The sequence below is a fragment of the Danio rerio genome, chromosome 16 (assembly GCF_052040795.2).
Source record: "Danio rerio strain M-AB ecotype USA chromosome 16, GRCz13ab, whole genome shotgun sequence".
Taxonomy (NCBI): domain Eukaryota; kingdom Metazoa; phylum Chordata; class Actinopteri; order Cypriniformes; family Danionidae; genus Danio; species Danio rerio.
Window position 1 is genome coordinate 41,695,941 of NC_141036.1, and position 17,678 is coordinate 41,713,618.

Below are 17,678 nucleotides of genomic sequence, written 5' to 3' on the forward strand. Positions count from 1 at the left end.
CCAACTCGCTCTTTAAGATCTCAAAAGTCAGGGCTTCTGGTAGTACCTAGAATAGCAAAGTCGAGTAAAGGAGGTCGAGCCTTCTCCTTTATGGCTCCTAAACTCTGGAATAGCCTTCCTGATAATGTCTGAGGCTCAGACACAATCTCTCAGTTCAAAACTAGATTAAATACCTATCTGTTTAGCAAAGCATACACTCAGGGCATCACTTAGTAGGTTTCCACACAGGTTTCTGCATCTCGTTTATAAACACTATGAACAGCAGCTACGCTAATTATTCTCTTTATTCTCTATTTCCACCTGGGTATACTCATCCCGAGACCCTTAGACTATGAAGCGCCACTGATTCGATCCAAGACCAGCGACAAGATGATCCCAAGGTTTCCATAATCCTGGACCAGGCCGTTTCCTGAGCAGCTGCTGTGGTGATCATAGAGGAGTGGAGAGCATGAGACTGATTTCTGCGACGCTCCAGGGACAGACGAGCCTTCGCTGAGGTCCAGCTTCTCCAGAGCCTTGACTGCAGCTCTGCACAAGACGTTTGGCCAGTGGAGAAATGGTTGTGCCCAACTGAGCCACGTTTCTCTTAAGGTTTTTTTTATTCTGACCTTTCCCCAATTGGTGAAGGGTTTTCCCTGCCGCTGTCGCCACTGGCTTGCATGGTTCAGGATCTGTAGAGCTGCGCATCGATGGATTTGCTCTTCAGTGTTTGGACTCTCAGTAATAATTATTAGACCACACTGAACTGAACTTAAACTCTGAAAATTGAACTGACACTGTTTCAAACACTATAATCTTCTATGTGAAGCTGCTTTGACACAATTTAAATTGTAAAAGCGCTAGAGAAATAAAGACGAATTGAGTATATATATATATATATATATATATATATATATATATATATATATATATATATATATATATATGTATATATATATATATATTTATGTTAAATATAGATATTTATTGTCAGCATCAACAACATCTCTTATACAGTAACAAATGCTTTAAATGGGCTTTTAATGCATTTATTACTTTTTAAAGGCTGTAATGAACTGAATTGCATGAATGAAAACTTACACTGTTTATTTAACACTGTGCTTTAAAAGTGTGCTTTGACACATTCTTACATAAGTTCATTGTTCAATGCATAGTTAAAATAATACTTAAATATATTAACATCAAATGCTAAATAAATAAAATTTTCTCCGACTCCTGTGTGTAGGCTCAGTAAGTTGACTTTTATAGTGACGAATAATTTTTTACATTGCCTTTAAAGGGAAATAACTGAACATAAACATAGGAGGCTGACAAAAATGGTCGTTTTAGAAGAACATTTCAGATGGCGCTTAGAGGTTTTTGCATCTGAACTCTTCATATATAAAAGTATGGTAATAATACATTTAATATATTTAAATTAAGTTAACTTTTGGTTAGTATACTTGCAATGTACTTATTTTCACCTGGGGTCTCTTTAACTCAGTGAACACTAGCTGGCTCATTTTACTTATTAGCTTATATTTGAGTGTACTGTGCTGTGTAGATGTAACACTAGCACAAACTGAAGCATAAGTGTGTTTCCATTAGTTTTCCACAAAACTTTTCTGAGTGTTGTTAAAAACTGTTGTGAAATGAAGACATTTCCATTCTAACCATTGTTCTTTGGCTAAAGCTCAACATTTGCTGGTCAGACACTGAAAGAGCCCTGGTGCTAGTTCAGTAGATATTATAGTAGGATTACTCATATCAGTGAACACACTCTTATATTTCACATTATAGTCACACAAATGGCAGGGCAATGTGCTTTAAACATTACATGACGCATCAATATTGTTCTATAAAGGCTAAATTGAGTCTGCAGTCTGTAAAACAGATCTTCTCTGTGTTGTTTTGTGTTGTGTTCACACTTATTGTCAGATCAACACACAGATAAAGTAGTTCAGGCATGTTTTGAGTGCATTACAGTGCCGTATCACTACGCTGAAGGATTTGACTTGTGTTAATGCAAGGAGCCGGTGTGATGAACAAAGAGCAGGAGTCAGAGATACAGTTTATTGAAGACAATAGTTTACAGTTTGATCAGCAGAAAACAGCTTCAACACACTCCATGGGGTTCGCAGGCCGCTCTGCATACAGTCTCAGTTTCACAGAAATGATAGAAGAGCAGCACACATGTGGTCAGTGACCAAATCAGATCATCAGGAATTCATACTTCCATTGTTTTCTGACATGATGCTGTTTTCCGCTTCCACATTTTTTAAAAATTATGAGACAAGTAAAAATATACAATCACAGTACATTAAAAAGAAAATGGAAAGACAAAAAGAAAACATTTTAAAAAAAGAAAACAACAAAAAAAATTAACAGTAGGGGTATATACATCACATATTAAAGAAAAAGATTATATAATTGACACATTTCAGTTGTTTTTAAAGCATTTTTTTGTAAAAGAGTTAGAAATTGTTTTAAAGTACATTTGGTTTGAAAATGTACATTTATGTATATACAATTTTGTTAATAACATAAGAAGATTAAGAAAAAAATATATTTTTTTATGTATAGCATCCGTTTTATTATTAACAAAACATTTTCCCATAGTAAGGAAAAATCTTTATCAACATTCTTAATAAGAAAAAGAAAAATCGTTTCAAAGCAAATTAGAAAAACTGCATTGCCAAAATAAGTGAACTAGGCATTTTTTTTTGTGTTGCTTACAAAATGAACAATTAATATCAATATCTTTTTTATATCTTACTAAGAGAGTATTGACCGAGTGTGTATGGTGAATAGTTCTAAATGAAACTTCTATTATCTTATTTGTAATTAAGTAGCTATTTGGGATGAGCCATATTTGATTTCTTCAATCAATATCTGAAACAAAAGAATTCCAATAAAATAAAAAAAAGTCACATTTGGAACTGATACAGTTCCATTAGGAAATAACATCAGAACTTTTCAATGCAGATGGATGGGGCAACCATTACTGTTTCCAAAACAGTGAAAAGCCTTGGAGTAACGATTGATGACCAACTAAACTTCTCTGACCACATCTCTAGAACTGCTCGATCTTGCAGATTCGCACTCTACAACATCAGAAAGGTCCGACCCTTCCTATCTGAACATGCAGCTCAACTCCTTGTTCAAGCTCTTGTTCTCTCTAGACTGGACTACTGCAACTCTCTACTAGCCGGGCTTCCAGCTAACTCTATCAAGCCTCTTCAGCTGCTTCAGAACGCAGCAGCACGAGTGGTCTTTAATGAACCTAAAAGAGCACATGTCACTCCGCTGCTCATCCGTTTGCACTGGCTGCCAGTTGCTGCTCGCATCAAATTCAAAGCTCTGATGTTTGCTTACAAAGCGAATTCTAGCTTCGCTCCTTCTTATCTGCTCTCACTTCTGCAGATCTATGTGCCCTCCAGAAACTTGCGTTCTGTGAATAAACGTCGCCTCGTGGTTCCATCCCAAAGAGGGAAGAAATCACTTTCCCGAACTCTCGCGCTCAATCTGCCCAGTTGGTGGAATGAACTCCCTAACTGCATCAGAACAGCAGAGTCACTCGCTGTCTTCAAGAAACCACTAAAAACTCAACTATTTAGTCTCCACTTCTCTTCCTAATCTGCAATTGCCTCTCTGGCTCCACCGCTAACTGTATTACAAAAAAATAAATAAATAATTTACTAATGTTTTGCTTCGTACACTTTACACACCTGAAACTTGCCTAAAGCACTTATTCATTGTTGCTCTTATAGTTGTGTAAATTTCTTTTTTCGTCCTCATGTGTAAGTCTGCTAAATGTAAATGTACTGATTTGTTTGAAGAAGTTGCAGAGAAACTATATTTTCCTACCTTTGTAGTAGAAGCGTCTCAAGGGGGGAAGTAGAAGGATAGAGAATGCCTTGGACTAACCTAATAACTCCAGATGGTATGGCATCAAATACGACAGCAAATTCTTTAGGGGGGATGGGAGTATTGAATCGATTAAGAAATTTTGTTTATGAAATTGAGATAATTTAGCTGGTATTTTATCAGCATTATAGTTACAGAGTAATAACAATTAAGCCATCCAAATTAAGAAAATATGTAATTTGGAATAAAGTTCCAGATTGATGTTGGATTTTAGAGAATATTTTTTGTCCCATTTAATTTTGACAGTATTATTTAATGTACGGAAATCCAGCATATTAAGACCACCATTCTCAAAGCTCTTCATAACTTCTGCTTCCCACATTCTGCACTTCCTCCCGCAAGTGTCGCAGTCAGAGCTGCATGCAAATGAGGGCCGGCTGAAGCCTCCCCATTGGTCTATTAGCTCTAGATTGACACCTCCTCCCTCCAACCAATCAGGTGAGGAGGAAAGCTGACGTCACTCTAATGGCGGCTTCAACTGGCCCTCATTTACATGCAGCTCTGACTGCAACCCTCGCAGGAATTTGGGAAGCAGAAGCGGAAAACAACAAATGACAAACATCAAACATGGAAGAATGAAACCATTTCCTGCTGCTGAAAGCCTCTGCGTCATGCTGAACCCCTCGTGCTCCAAAATCTCCTCTAAAACAGGTCCTCTTTCAGGGTGGAAAGCATAAACTACACATATCTAGAACAGTCTTTATTTTTATTGGTTTTTTAGCCATGGCTGATCCAGAATCTGCTGCACTGTTTGCAGTCTCTGATCATCATCCCCAAGGGTAATGCAGGTATTCATAAATGCCATGAATTCTGTAACATTTTAAAAGAGAAAGTTAGTTAATGGTGGACACACACACACACAGCTCAATATTGACCTGAATGACTCCTGTTGTGCCCTAATGTTCAGTCTTCATGAAAATATAATATATATTTTCCTAATGTTGGCCTCATTTTAGAAACCGTCACCAAACCTCAAGATAAAGAAAAACATTGTTTTGGGTTTTTCTGCTGGTAAAATGTGGCCAGGGTCAATTCTGACCCATAAGTCAACAGGAGGGATGAACAGTGTCAGTCCCAGTCATCTTCTTACCTTCAGGTATGCTGGAACATTGTTTTTCTATTTCCCGCATGATGCCAAACAGCTGCTTCACTGTGTTTTTAACCGCCTTCTTTGGAGATATCCTTGTGTCTGGTGGGTATTTCTTTGGATCTGTCAGAAAGAGAGGTTTAGTGTTGAGCAAGCAGTTCAGCTAAAGCCCCATTCAACTGAGTCTCAGAGACTAATGAATGTTTTTCGGCTTCCTCCTGAAATAATCTGACTTACCATGACAGATGTGCATCCCACAGCCAAAATCAATTAGCTTGATTTGCAGAGGCCGGTCGATGACGAGGATATTACAATCATGAATATCATGATGACAAATTTTCCGCCTCAAGCACTCCTGCGCTGCTTTGACAATCTGCAGGATAAGCGTACGCGCGACTCTCTCCTCCAGGTGTTGGTGCTTCTGCAGGAAATCCTCCAGTGTTCTGCACGGGCCGAGATACTCCATCACCAACATTATTGTCTTACACACTTTCTGTAAGCAGATGCAATGAGTTAAAATAAAGCACACGACAGCAGTCCTCAGGTCAGTCTTTACTAGGCATGGGCCGGTATTAGATTGTGGCGGTATGACAACCTTGGATCAAAATATCACGGTTTCACGGTATTGTGATTACTGCTCTAATATGTAGTCTTTTTGAATGTCTGGGTAAAAGACAAACTTGTTCCCCTCTGAAAACAATATATTTTATTTTGTAATAGATTTATAATATTTTTTTGGCAGTAAACATGTCAGGCTAAATAATTCAAAAGATTAATTGACTTCTGCGGCCCTCATTTGTTTCAAAAACACTGATTTCTTTACTATTTAAAACAGCATTTTTGGATATTTATTCAGCTGGAGATACCGTTGTCCTAAAAAAACTGTAAATAATATATCTCACACAACGGTATTACAGAAAATTTGGCAGTTTTAAAACCTCGACTTTTCCATACCTTAAAAACAGTTATTGGCCCATGCCTAGTCTTTACACTGGCTTCCAGTTACATTCAGGATAGATTTTAAAGTAGAAATGAGTTTATTTTGCTTACCGCACCGGCATATCATTAACCCACAAGCTTTTCTGAAAACAAGACAAAGTTATTTACATGTCCAGAAATGCTTCTTGATTTAGGAATTTGAATTTACAAAATTAAAACGACAATAAGAAACGAGACAAACCCTCCTGCAGCGCATTGTGCATGAAATGTGCTGTATAAATACACTTACTCCTCTTGGCAATTTCTCCACTTTAACTAAAAACCATTCCTGGAGCTTGATGAGCAGCGGGCTGGGGGGATCTCTCACAATTGTCATCATGGCCACTTCGATTGGTATGGGTAACGGATATCCAGGCTGAAGATAAAGTGCACATTAGCTGCATATCAACAACATGTAATCCTGTTTTTCAATATAACTGTAAAAGAAAATCTGTAAATCAGCAGCTTTCCGTATTTTGTGATTCATGTTTTTTTTCTGTGTGTTTATTTATGCTTTTGAAATGCATTATGGGAGCTTGATGTTTATTATCTGCACTGGTTTTGTCAATTGTGATGTAAAAATCTGGTAATTCGGCTTCAGACGGTATTAGATTTTAATGTGATGAATTGCGGAAGCTTTGATTTTATCAAGATATTAAGCTGAGCTGTGAAACAGATTACTTTATCAGGTATGATTACAACAATACCTAGTGTATTGCTTATTAAATACATGTAAAAAAAGATTATAAAGTACAATAATAGGTAACACTATAATAAAGTATAAACTAAACTACTTTAGATAAATTAACTGATGTTAACGAGAGGACTTTACTGCACAGAGTTAACGAACCAAAGACAAACAGTCTCTGAATTCCCAAAGTCGTAGCCCAGATTAACATGAGAAAAGCATCATGTTTGAAAATAAATGGCTTAATAAGGGTTCAACATGTTGCAGAATAAAATAATCTTAAAAGACACTCTAAAAGTGTAAATAATAATTATTCATTATTGTGCATGTTCATTATTATGATATACTGAATTATTGAATATTGGCATGTGACTACTTTTTTCTGTTATATGTATATAAAGTCACTGTTAAACTGCAGAGTTAAATTTTCAGCATCAAAACTCGGCAGAGCACATATTAATTCCCATCATAACCATAAATAAACAGAAAACAGCAGTGAATCACAAAATGATCAGTAGATATTTGTATAACCACAGCCGCAGACAGACTCATCTATTAAATGTATTTTGTGATGCTTCAAATATGAATCACGCATGATGTTTTCAGACTTACCACATTGCTGTCAACTTCTGAAGTAGTCGACTTGATGATAAACTGTGGATGAAAAGTAGAATTAAACATGAGTGAGCAATCAAACATGATTTCTCTAAAGTTGATGTCCTCTAAACTGGACTAGGGTGAATAGACTTACCTGTTTGCCGTCCATTTTTCTGATACCACGATAGACATTGCCGTAGCAGCCAGCTCCAATATTTTCTTTCAGGTCATATTTTGCTTCCACTGAAAGATAAAAACAGCATGTTCATTTGAGACAGCTTCTAGTTATGCCTGAACAGATAGTATAAAAATAAAGCCATTTAACCCGTAACAGCCAACAACATAAACAAAGCCAATTTGCCCCGAATTAAGTTTTTTGAAACTTTTTTTAATTCAAAAGCCTTTTCCCAAAATATGTCAAAATAGTTTGTCACTAAAAAAATCACTCCATTTGCTGAAACTGAGAGAAAGTTGAGGCCAAATGACCCCAGTGTGTATGAAACAGCAACACAAGGGTTAAACAACATCAATCAAACATTAAAAATACATTCAAATGTACCAGAACCAGGAGAAGGCCCTATCCTCTGTCTACATGGCGGTCTTCTTTGTCCGGAAGGACCGGGAACATGTAACATACTTTTTTCCATTTATTAGCAGTAAATAACGCTCTCTAGGGTGTATAAATGAGTTTACTGCAGTTAATTATCTGAGTTTTCGCCTTGTCTGAGTATCAAATGAAAAGTTCCTCAATACACGTCTGTTCTGTCAGGCGTCTGGTGGATTCTGACACTCGCGGTGCAGAGCGCGTTCGATTTATGACGTAGCGTAGGGCCAGACCAAAGATGGGATGGGGGTCCTGTAGGTACAGGTGTTCGCGTTTATTCTTCAGGGTGTAAAAGGTGAAGTGGCATATTAACCTACTGTTTAGGGCTCGTGATAACATTATAAAATACGCGTGGACCTTATACAACTCTTTTGCCATCTCTGCATGGGGAAAAGAGGGAAGAATAAAGTTAATCACGCAAGGCCTGGCATGATTGATGTTTGACGGGTCCAACACGGCTGATTAATTTGAGGACTCTGCATCGGCCTTTAGCTCTGCACTGAATTTACAATGTAATACGGAATCACGATGCGTTGACTCTTGTCCAGAAGTCTGCTGCTAAGAAATCGAGAGCTCCGGAGTCTAATGTTAGTTGTCATGGAAACGAGGATGTCTTGGCGGCAGTACGTGAAGTTGCTAACCTATGGAATAAAATTTCTGTTATAATTATAAAATTCACGCATCTGCAATTATGAAACCGCAAAGGAAAACGGAACATAACTTGTGACGTTACTTTACAGACACGAAATAGTTTCACCACGGACACGAAGAGTACGAATCAAACAGCGACAGTCCACTGTCAAAATACATCACCGCGGTCACAGGCATTAATAAACGAGCCAGAGTCATCGATCACAACAGTGCGCTTGCGTGATGAGATCCTGAATCCTGACTGAAGGAAGCCCCCCGAACAAAATGTCTGGGCAGCTCCCACACACCGTCTCAGGTAAGACTTTTGTTAATCCCTCTTTGAGAACTGTCCTCCATGAGCTGTAATAAAGGTTGAGACTCAATGAGGTCCATTTTCGCTGTGTTTCTTAGACATTTTACAGAATCAAAATTAAGATCGGGCCGAGGATAGCAAGCTAAGTTAGCATAACGTAAGTGAACTTGACAGGCAGCGAGCGCAGAACTTCTCAGTGAATCACTTAACGGTGTTTAACTATAACATGGCATCTGTTGATTAAGTGTTTTTGAAAGCCAGATAGACTATTGATCTATTATAAAGAAGATATCAGCAAAAGGCAAGTTAAATATTTGAGGGTTTTTGCTTATTTTTATGACAGTGAATCAAATCCATCAATTGTTTAAAAAACTTGAGATCTACGTTAATTTATCTTATTATCACCGAATGAGTGGGAAAATATATTGAATAATGTAATAAAGTCTGTGCAGATTAGCAATTGGTTAAATAAGTGACCCGGACCCATGGGCGTAAATCATGAGGGGCAGTCATTTAAACACTCGTATTTCATCTGAAAGCTGAATAAATAAGCTCCTCATTGATTTATGAGAGAAGATTATATGTTCAGATATACGTTTTTATATTATCTTTAAGTTAGCAATCCACATTACTAAGCAGAAATGACGTTTTTATATATTTATAGCAATTTACAAAGTCTTTATGAAGATAATTCTTATCTAAAGTAGAGTAACCTAACTTAAATAATTTGAGCAAATAGCCAAAAAAGTATATTTTGTCTCATATAGTGACTATTCCCTCAAATCTACCTGCTCAACATAAGACTCGTTTCTTAGTATTAGAAAAATGCCCAATATCTATCTGTCTGTCTGTTTTTAATTAGCTCAGATTATGTCCTGCTTACAAGCACTTGAATCTATGAAAACTGATCATACTAAGATTTTTAGCATAATAGAAAAAGTGGACCTTTTAAAGACTAAAGACTTTGATATTATTTTCTGCTGGATACCGGGCTGGTCATATGGGATGAATTGGAAATGAGCGTGCAGATAAAGCATGATAAAGGAAGATAGAAGTTGGAGATAACAGAACGTAAACTTCCTGTGTCTGATGTTAAACCTGTTTTAAATCTGTATGTTAATGAGAAATGGCAGATGGAATGGGATGAATGTAGGAAAAACACATGGTATGAAGTGAATCCATTAATTAATGAAAGGAATAATTACCATTTTGAAAATAGACATGACCAGGTTGTTCATACAAGATGTAGCATCAGACACTCATGGCTTACACTCGCATATTTATGAAAAGCGGAAGAAATACCTATTGGTGACTTGTGTAAAAATATTTTACCGATAAAACATTTTAATATGTTTAAAATATTTCCCGAATAAAAACGTTCTCTAATATCATGTAAAAATACACATTGTGTTTTTAAATGATATTGGAGAATGTTTTTATTCTGGAAATATTTGAAGTGAGCTGTTTGAAAAGGTGTTTTACAATATTTATCTTTAATCTAACTAAAAGATTGTATATGACTGTTTTCAGTGTTGTTGCTTGCTACTTGTATGTTTTTTGTTGTTATTTTAAAATGTATGTTTGCTAAGATTGTTTACTAACTGCAATGAGCGTCATCATGCTAACTGATATGATATGATTATAAATTGTATATTTAGTACATGTTTTTTGCCATGAATATAGCCAATGCTGCTGATATGGCATTAAAACCTAAATAAAATCTGTCCATCCATCCATCCATCCATCGTTCTGTCTATCTATCTATCTATCTATCTATCTATCTATCTATCTATCTATCTATCTATCTATCTATCTATCTATCTATCTATCTATCTATCTGTCTGTCTGTCTGTCTGTCTGTCTGTCTGTCTGTCTGTCTGTCTGTCTGTCTGTCTGTCTGTCTGTCTGTCTGTCTGTCTGTCTGTCTGTCTACCCTCTTTAACCATTGTCAATCATAATTCTGCATGACTTACAGCTTAATTTTATGTTAATGTTTATCAGGTTCCATTTGGAGAAATAATATCTGCTGCTCAAAGCCTGGTGTCGAGGCTCACCAACACCCTAAGATCACCAGAGAACACAAACCAACTAAGAGAGATTAGTTCAACACAGAGAGAGAGGACAACATCAAGTTTCCAGAGCCAGTCAGTTCAGCAAGAAATGAGGTGTGAGATTCAGTGGATGACTGTGTGTGTAGAAGAATCTAATGTGTTTTTTTCTCTAATACAAATTGTTCCTACACTAATGAGAAAATATTTGTAGGTCATTTCCTGGGTTTTTCCGAGAGGAGCGTAGAGGGAAAAGCTGTTTTGCACCATATAAGGGGCAATGTAAAAGCTTATTAATGTATTTTTACCTGCTGGACAAACAGCATGAAAAAACACCAAAAGGAGAGGCAGAAGTACATCTCACTATGGCTGGACTTGGAAGACAGCAGTTAAATGTGCAAGAAAATTTCCCCCATTCAGAGGTATGATTAAAGTTCCATGCCCTGTTATTTTGTATTTCTGTATTTGTTCCAAAATTATAATGTATTAATCAGGGATGCTCATTTCGGTTAATTTTGCTAACCGACAACCGTCGCTCATTAATCGGTTATTAACGGTTAACTGGTCAGATTACAATTAATTTTATATTAAACAAATTGACGTGTCTATTTTGTGTCTGACACATTAAATAATGCATTTTAAAATACTAATTTATTTTTATATGCTAGCACAGTGGTTCTCAAACTGTGGTACGTGTACCACTAGTGGTACGCAGGCTTCTTTCTAGTGGTACGCGGATGAATCAAATATGTAATATGTACATGCTTCATATATTTAAAGAAATTATCAAAAATGATTTATATACGAATATGATGACATAAAGCCTATATTTATGAGGTCTAGGCAACATTTCCAGGTGCTAACAAACCAGGAGTTATTTCTTTTTTAAACTGTACAGAGCTTAAGCTGCTTAACTAGACCTAATACGCTACTGTATTTCAAAACTGCTCATTATGGTGGTACTTGCAAAGACAATTTTTTTCCGAGGTGGTACTTGATGAAAAATGTTTGAGAACCACTGTGCTAGCATATTAATAATAGAACAAAACAACAGAGCATCTTTACGCACTTGCAGTGTTTAGCACAGAAGAACAGAATAAGAGAAGAACTAAATAAAATGAATAAAATAAATAGGACTGCCCTAAATTATTTTCACTTCAATAATTAATTTATATTACAAAACAAAAATACTGACTGATTCTTTTTAATAACCGGCATAGGCTGTTTTTTTTTCGCCAATCATGTTTTTTTTTTCTTCTGTCAAATAAAATCGCAGACTTTCTCAAATCGCCAGCTCCACGGAAAATATGCATTTATTTAATGCCCCGCTGTCATTATTATAATCACAAAACCTTTTTACATTTTAATAGAAATCATTATTTTAAAGAATATGTCCTGATATGGTTTCCTCTCTCTCTTTCTGGCAGTTCAAGTGCGCGCGCTGCGTGATGAAAAGACAACAACACGTGCGCATAGGTTGACTTTTTGTAAACAGTTTTGTTGTTTAAATATGATGTTACATTATTGTGCATACATGCTTTATAAGCTATAAAATAAAAGGTAAAGCCTATTTGTTGTGTTTATGATGCAGATCCAGGTCAACATCAGCGCTAGTTTGGCATCAACACGTCTGTTAAACAGCAATATTCTTCTTCCATTTTGCTTCTTTGGCAAATGTGTCTGTAGGCACGGGTTATACGTTGTCGTCCCGCAAGTTAAGTATGCCTTGCAGTTAAACAAGGGGCCGAAAACAAGGCGCACCTCACTGCCTTTATGTTGACAAGGAAAAAAGAAGAGAGGACCGCGCTTCTTCTCATGAAACGACTGAATCAGCTGGGTATCGATTGTGTCTGTGTTGTTACAATTGTAATATTTAATAATATATAATAAATTGATATTCAAGATTTGTATATTCATCCAGCTCTGGATAACTTAAAACAGCGATTAGACCTTCAGAGCGGCAATAATGCGTCCTGAAGTAAAGCGAAACGGCTATAAACTCTAGCAAGATAGAGTGATTATATGCAGAGCCATATTCCTTTATCTTTAAATAAAGTATAACTATAGAAACTGTGTTCATCTTAACTGAAAGCTATTCGTGTTTTCTGGCCTCACGCATCGCGCACCTGTCAGTCAGTCAGCACGTAACGCCAAAGGGTTAAACAGACTATACGGTTACAGAAAAGTTTGCGTTATAATCCACTTACCTTTTAATACATTTTGATGCGATTATAATCCGCTATTAAAAACAACAACAATAACTGAATGTTTTGAATGGATAATGTAGCCGTGGCGGGATGCATTTTGGTCCCCGCCATGGAAGAATGAATGTAGCGGAAACCATGCTCTTTAAAACTTCTCTGTAGTTGTCTTGACAACACAAACTGCTGCTCTGGGATGAGCCGCGAGCAAAAGATGCCCCTCTTAACGCAAAGGCGCATTCAATCGGCCCCTTATGCAGCCAAACTAAAAATATATCAAATAATATGTTTCATGGTTTAACTGATAGCATTAATCGGTTACAAACGCACCCTTTTGGTTAACGGTTAATCGATTATATTGAGCATCCCTAGTATTAATATAATTGAACTGTTCAAGCTTTCAGATATACTTGTGAAATTGTTTCTAAAACTGGCCAACATCTGTGGTGGATGTTTGTTACGCAAGTTTTCAGGTATGTTCTTTTTTCTTCTTTTTTTGATGATGATGATGATGAAATGCTAATACACTCTCAGTAATTGTGCTAAAGCTGGGGCTTTTCAAAGTTTGTGTTTGTATGTAAAGCTCCACATTAGTATCTTAAAACCAAAACCTAAAGTGTACATATTGCACTCAAAAATACAACCATGTTCTCTTTTAACCCCTTGAAACATCATGGCAGTTTGTGTACCTTTATTTTTTTCTAGGGATGCACCGATACCATTTTTTTTGGAACCGATCCGATCTCGATACCAAAAATTCTGAGCATTGATTAATACAGATCTGATACTGTGCTGTTTTTTTTTCTAAGCATAATACAGTTTCTATAGCTCTGGTGATAAACTCAAATGATACAGTAGGTGAGAGTTCAAAGTGACTATTACCGCCGCGTCATATACCGCCGCCGTTTGAAATAGGAGCCGCTTTGTTTTTAGTGTATGACCGCAGTTTGTGAATGAGCCGCCAGGGGGCGCAAAGGGATGGGATGCGAACCGACAGAAATAGCCCACACAGCAGCCTTAAATATGCTTTTGTGCTTGTAAATGAGATTAAACAATAAGTCAAAGCCTTATAATTCCTTTATTAATCATTTAAAATTTGTTAACACGATTTATTGTTATTCTAAACTTTTAAGTGCAAAGAGGATTCTTTTTGAAAAATAGAATTGAAGAAGTAAAAGACAACTAAAATGAAAGCACAAACATTTAGTACAAATATTCTAAGTATGCCTAAATTAAAAAATTAAAGCAGTCTTTTAGCCTAAATGTAAAGAGATTTTCAGTGTTTGCTATTTTGGTAGGACTAACACAAGACCTTTTCATTTATGTTTTAATTTACCTTTTTATTTACATTTTCGTTGTTGATTATATTTTACTATTTAATTTTATGTCACAATTATTGTACATAATAATAAACGAATAATGAAAAATAATAAAAATAGGCCTTATGTATTTAAGGACATGTGGTGAAACACTAAGAAACGGTCAGGCGCATGGTCTAAAGAGCTTAAGTTGAATACTGCTTCATAAAATAATTTTGCCGCAGGACATATCTAGCAGGTTTACTTTTAATAATTTTCAGTTATTTTTTTGTTTCAAAACAACAATGTTCTCTTTAAAGTTCTCTTTAAAGTATAACTGTTGTTTTGTTTTTTTACTTAATGGCCCAGTATGTTTCGTATTTTAATTTCAATTTCAGTCACCTTGCATATGCATTTGAAATATAATGCGCGCATAACCGCGGAAAGAAAAAAAAACTGTCAAAGGTTAGAGCTAATTCATCAAAATTAGCTATATTAAAATACAGCATGTAAGTTAATACAGGCAGAGTGTGAACAAACTCAAGGCTTAGATATGCGCTTGCCTTTTAATGCATTTAAAAAGATTTGCGGCCTTTTTAGGCTACAGGCGACTATGGTGTATAATGTTTCTTTTATTATTTTTTATTTTGTATGGTAAAGAACAATGCACTGTATGTTATTAATATAAACTTAGGTTAAAATTTACTATTGATAAACGTGACCTACCTCAATCAGATCACTTAAAGTATAATAAAATAATGTTAACGTCAATGTTCTTCTTTTTAAAGTAAAATTGTTGTTTTGTTTTTTTACTTAATGGATCAGTATGTTTTGTATTTTAATTTTAATTTCAGTCACCTTACATATGCATATGAAATATAGGCTAATGCGCGCATAACCGCGAAAAAAGAAGAAAAAGCTGTCAAAGGTTTGGCCAGTGTGTTTTTTGTCTAATAAATGATATATATATATATATATATATTTTTTTTTTTTACTTTAAAACTTTAAAACAGATTGCTATTTTTCTAATGACATATGATTTAATAAATTTGTATTTTAAAAATTTCTCTTGTTTGAATTTTTTAACTGCACTTTTTAGGAAATATTTTAGTACATCAAAAAGTGTGGTTATAATGACATCTGACTGGCTAATCCAGCAAAAAAGTCACAAAAATGTAGTATTTAAATCTCATAGTTAAATGGAAACTGAGGCGTATAACTGCAAAAAGGTCCACTTGAAAAAAAAGAACCATCCCTTTCACCAGGCTGGCAACGGGCCTCATGTGTGCGCATGAGTCGATATGTTGCCTGTTTTATGTTTTATTGTCTACATGCTACTATGATGTATAATAATGTTGTTATTGTTGTTTTGTCTGGTAACCTTAGGCTAAAACTTATAATTCATAAACGTGTTAGAAATAAAGCATGAAAAACACGTTAAAAACTATTTCTTTTGCGTATAATCGGGAAAAAACAGTCATACAGTTGGTTAAGAGGATATATTTATTCTGAGGAAAAAAAGCAAATAGAAATACAAAAATAGCTGAATGTTTTCTTTTAAGTTGTCTCTAATACTGAAGACGTCGGTGGGCGCTAACAGAGGTTCGTGTGGACCGTAGAAATTCTTTCACTCTGTCCTTTATGCGTTTGCTGTCAGCGCTGGTCAGGTATATATATATATATATATATATATATATATATATATATATATATATATAGCCTATATATATATATATATTAATAAACTTCACAGCCACAAATATAAATAACACAACTTGTACTAAAACTGGGCGAGGATTTGAAAGAATACGATGCTTGTTATATAATTTAAAATGTTTTTCCTCTTGTCCTATTTCTGCATACAAATTTTTTCACTCGCCAGGAACTTGCCGCTGGAGAGCACCGTCAACGATCTCAATCTTATGGCTCATTCTTCACGATTATAGAATTAAAATAATGGCGCGTTAGGTTTTTTATGCCGCGGGTGCAACCAACAAGGGTTGTGCATTTTAGTTTAACTTTTTGAGCGTTATAAGCAGTTCGGTGTTAGTTTTTATATAAATATATCAAGCCGAAACTAAACAGCGCATTCTCTCCGCCTCCTCGTTCATAACCAGCTGGACACGCTACTGAAGCAAGCAGGAGAGATAGCCTACTCCGTCATTCATAATCTTAGCTGATGTATCCGAGTCGAAAGAATATATTAAAGAGGAATGTTCTTTTAACAGTCCCGATACGTTTAATCTTTTTATTTTTATTTTTTTACTTTTTTTCCTGTCATTTCTCTTCATCAAATTATTTTTTAAGCTGCTTGATTATGTTAAAACAGAAAGCAGAGCCCGTCAATTGAGAGCGATGCATGTCATGTGTTGCATAATTGCCTTTTTTCTTGTGCGTGCGTGATCCATTTCTGATTCTTTTTTGCTCGGGCTCTCACACACAACCTTTATGTCTGCTGTGTCTTTAATATGGTGTGTAGATTATTATGCGTTATTGAAACATCAAGGGGGACGCAGCAAAGTAACTTATAAATTAAAATTGTATTATTTTATGCAACAGCCTTACATTTAAAACGGAAACATAAGGGCGATTATAAGCAAAAAGACCTCAAGGCTAGATGTTTTCTTTCCCTTTATTATTTATTTTTTTATTTTGGCGCATGTGTGCGATAGAAAAACTAGTGTAATAAGGCAAGCCATCTTTCCCAGACTCGGGGCAAATTCCGCCTTTCCTTTCACTCCGTTCCGAAGCCCCAGCTGGCCCTCCTGCCATCCACTGCGTAAAATATATGCTGGATAAGTTGACGGTTCATTCCGCTGTGGCGATCACAGACTAATAAAGGGACTAAACCGAAAAGAAAATGAACGAACGAATGAATGAATAAATTAATAATAATAAAATAAAAATAAGGTAATAATCTTTAAACACAAATGCCGCGTAAGCGGCCTTTTTATTTTTAGAGATGGTACATTTGAATTGCCTCTTCCCACTTCCCCCACCTCAAAATTGAAAGTTGCAAAGAGAACTATAGCTCATTTACACCTTGATGTGTTAGCCTCAATAGCAAAGAGCATAGCCCATTTACACCTCAACACAGAGCAAGTTTAGCGGAAGAATGTCAAATCAGAATCACGCAGATGAAGCACACCAGCTACTACTTTCATGAAACTATTAAATGTGTATTGTCATAAATTTGCTTATTTGCAGCAGCTTTTTTTCGCGCAACAGAATTGCGGCGTTGGGAAGCCGTCAATGAATAAAAACAGGGTCAATAGTGAAATCGGCTTTTTATTTTATCCCTATTACCTATATCAGTGCATTGAAGGCC

General features: G+C 35.8%; 2 protein-coding genes across 10 annotated transcripts in view; one reads left to right on the plus strand and one right to left on the minus strand.

Moving 5' to 3' along the window:
* Positions 1-2,038: 2,038 nt before the first annotated feature.
* LOC141378258 (serine/threonine-protein kinase pim-2) overlaps positions 2,039-17,678 on the minus strand; it is an 82,032-nt gene continuing 66,392 nt past the window's right edge. For 4 of the 6 annotated variants that reach the window (XR_015511751.1, XR_015511749.1, XR_015511750.1 and 1 more), the window contains 7 exons: positions 7,411-7,499; positions 7,272-7,313; positions 6,222-6,347; positions 6,044-6,075; positions 5,231-5,486; positions 4,997-5,116; positions 2,039-4,716 (listed from right to left, as the gene is read on the minus strand). Coding sequence is in view for 1 of the 6 variants with exons in the window: in XM_087287459.1 (XP_087143585.1) it covers positions 4,613-4,716; positions 4,997-5,116; positions 5,231-5,486; positions 6,222-6,347; positions 7,272-7,313; positions 7,411-7,499; positions 7,816-7,903 (825 nt within the window). In the remaining 5 variants the exon portion in view is untranslated. Of the gene's footprint in view, positions 4,717-4,996; positions 5,117-5,230; positions 5,487-6,043; positions 6,076-6,221; positions 6,348-7,271; positions 7,314-7,410; positions 7,500-7,815; positions 8,048-17,678 lie in introns of those variants that run through there. The other 2 variants (XR_015511747.1, XM_087287459.1) reach the window with 2 other exon arrangements.
* LOC148679585 (uncharacterized) overlaps positions 8,720-17,678 on the plus strand; it is a 46,545-nt gene continuing 37,586 nt past the window's right edge. For all 4 annotated transcript variants that reach the window (XR_015945054.1, XR_015945053.1, XM_088651249.1 and 1 more), the window contains exons 1-3: positions 8,720-8,806; positions 10,805-10,968; positions 11,066-11,273. The gene's annotated coding sequence lies outside the window, so the exon portion shown is untranslated. The remainder of the gene's footprint in view (positions 8,807-10,804; positions 10,969-11,065; positions 11,274-17,678) is intronic.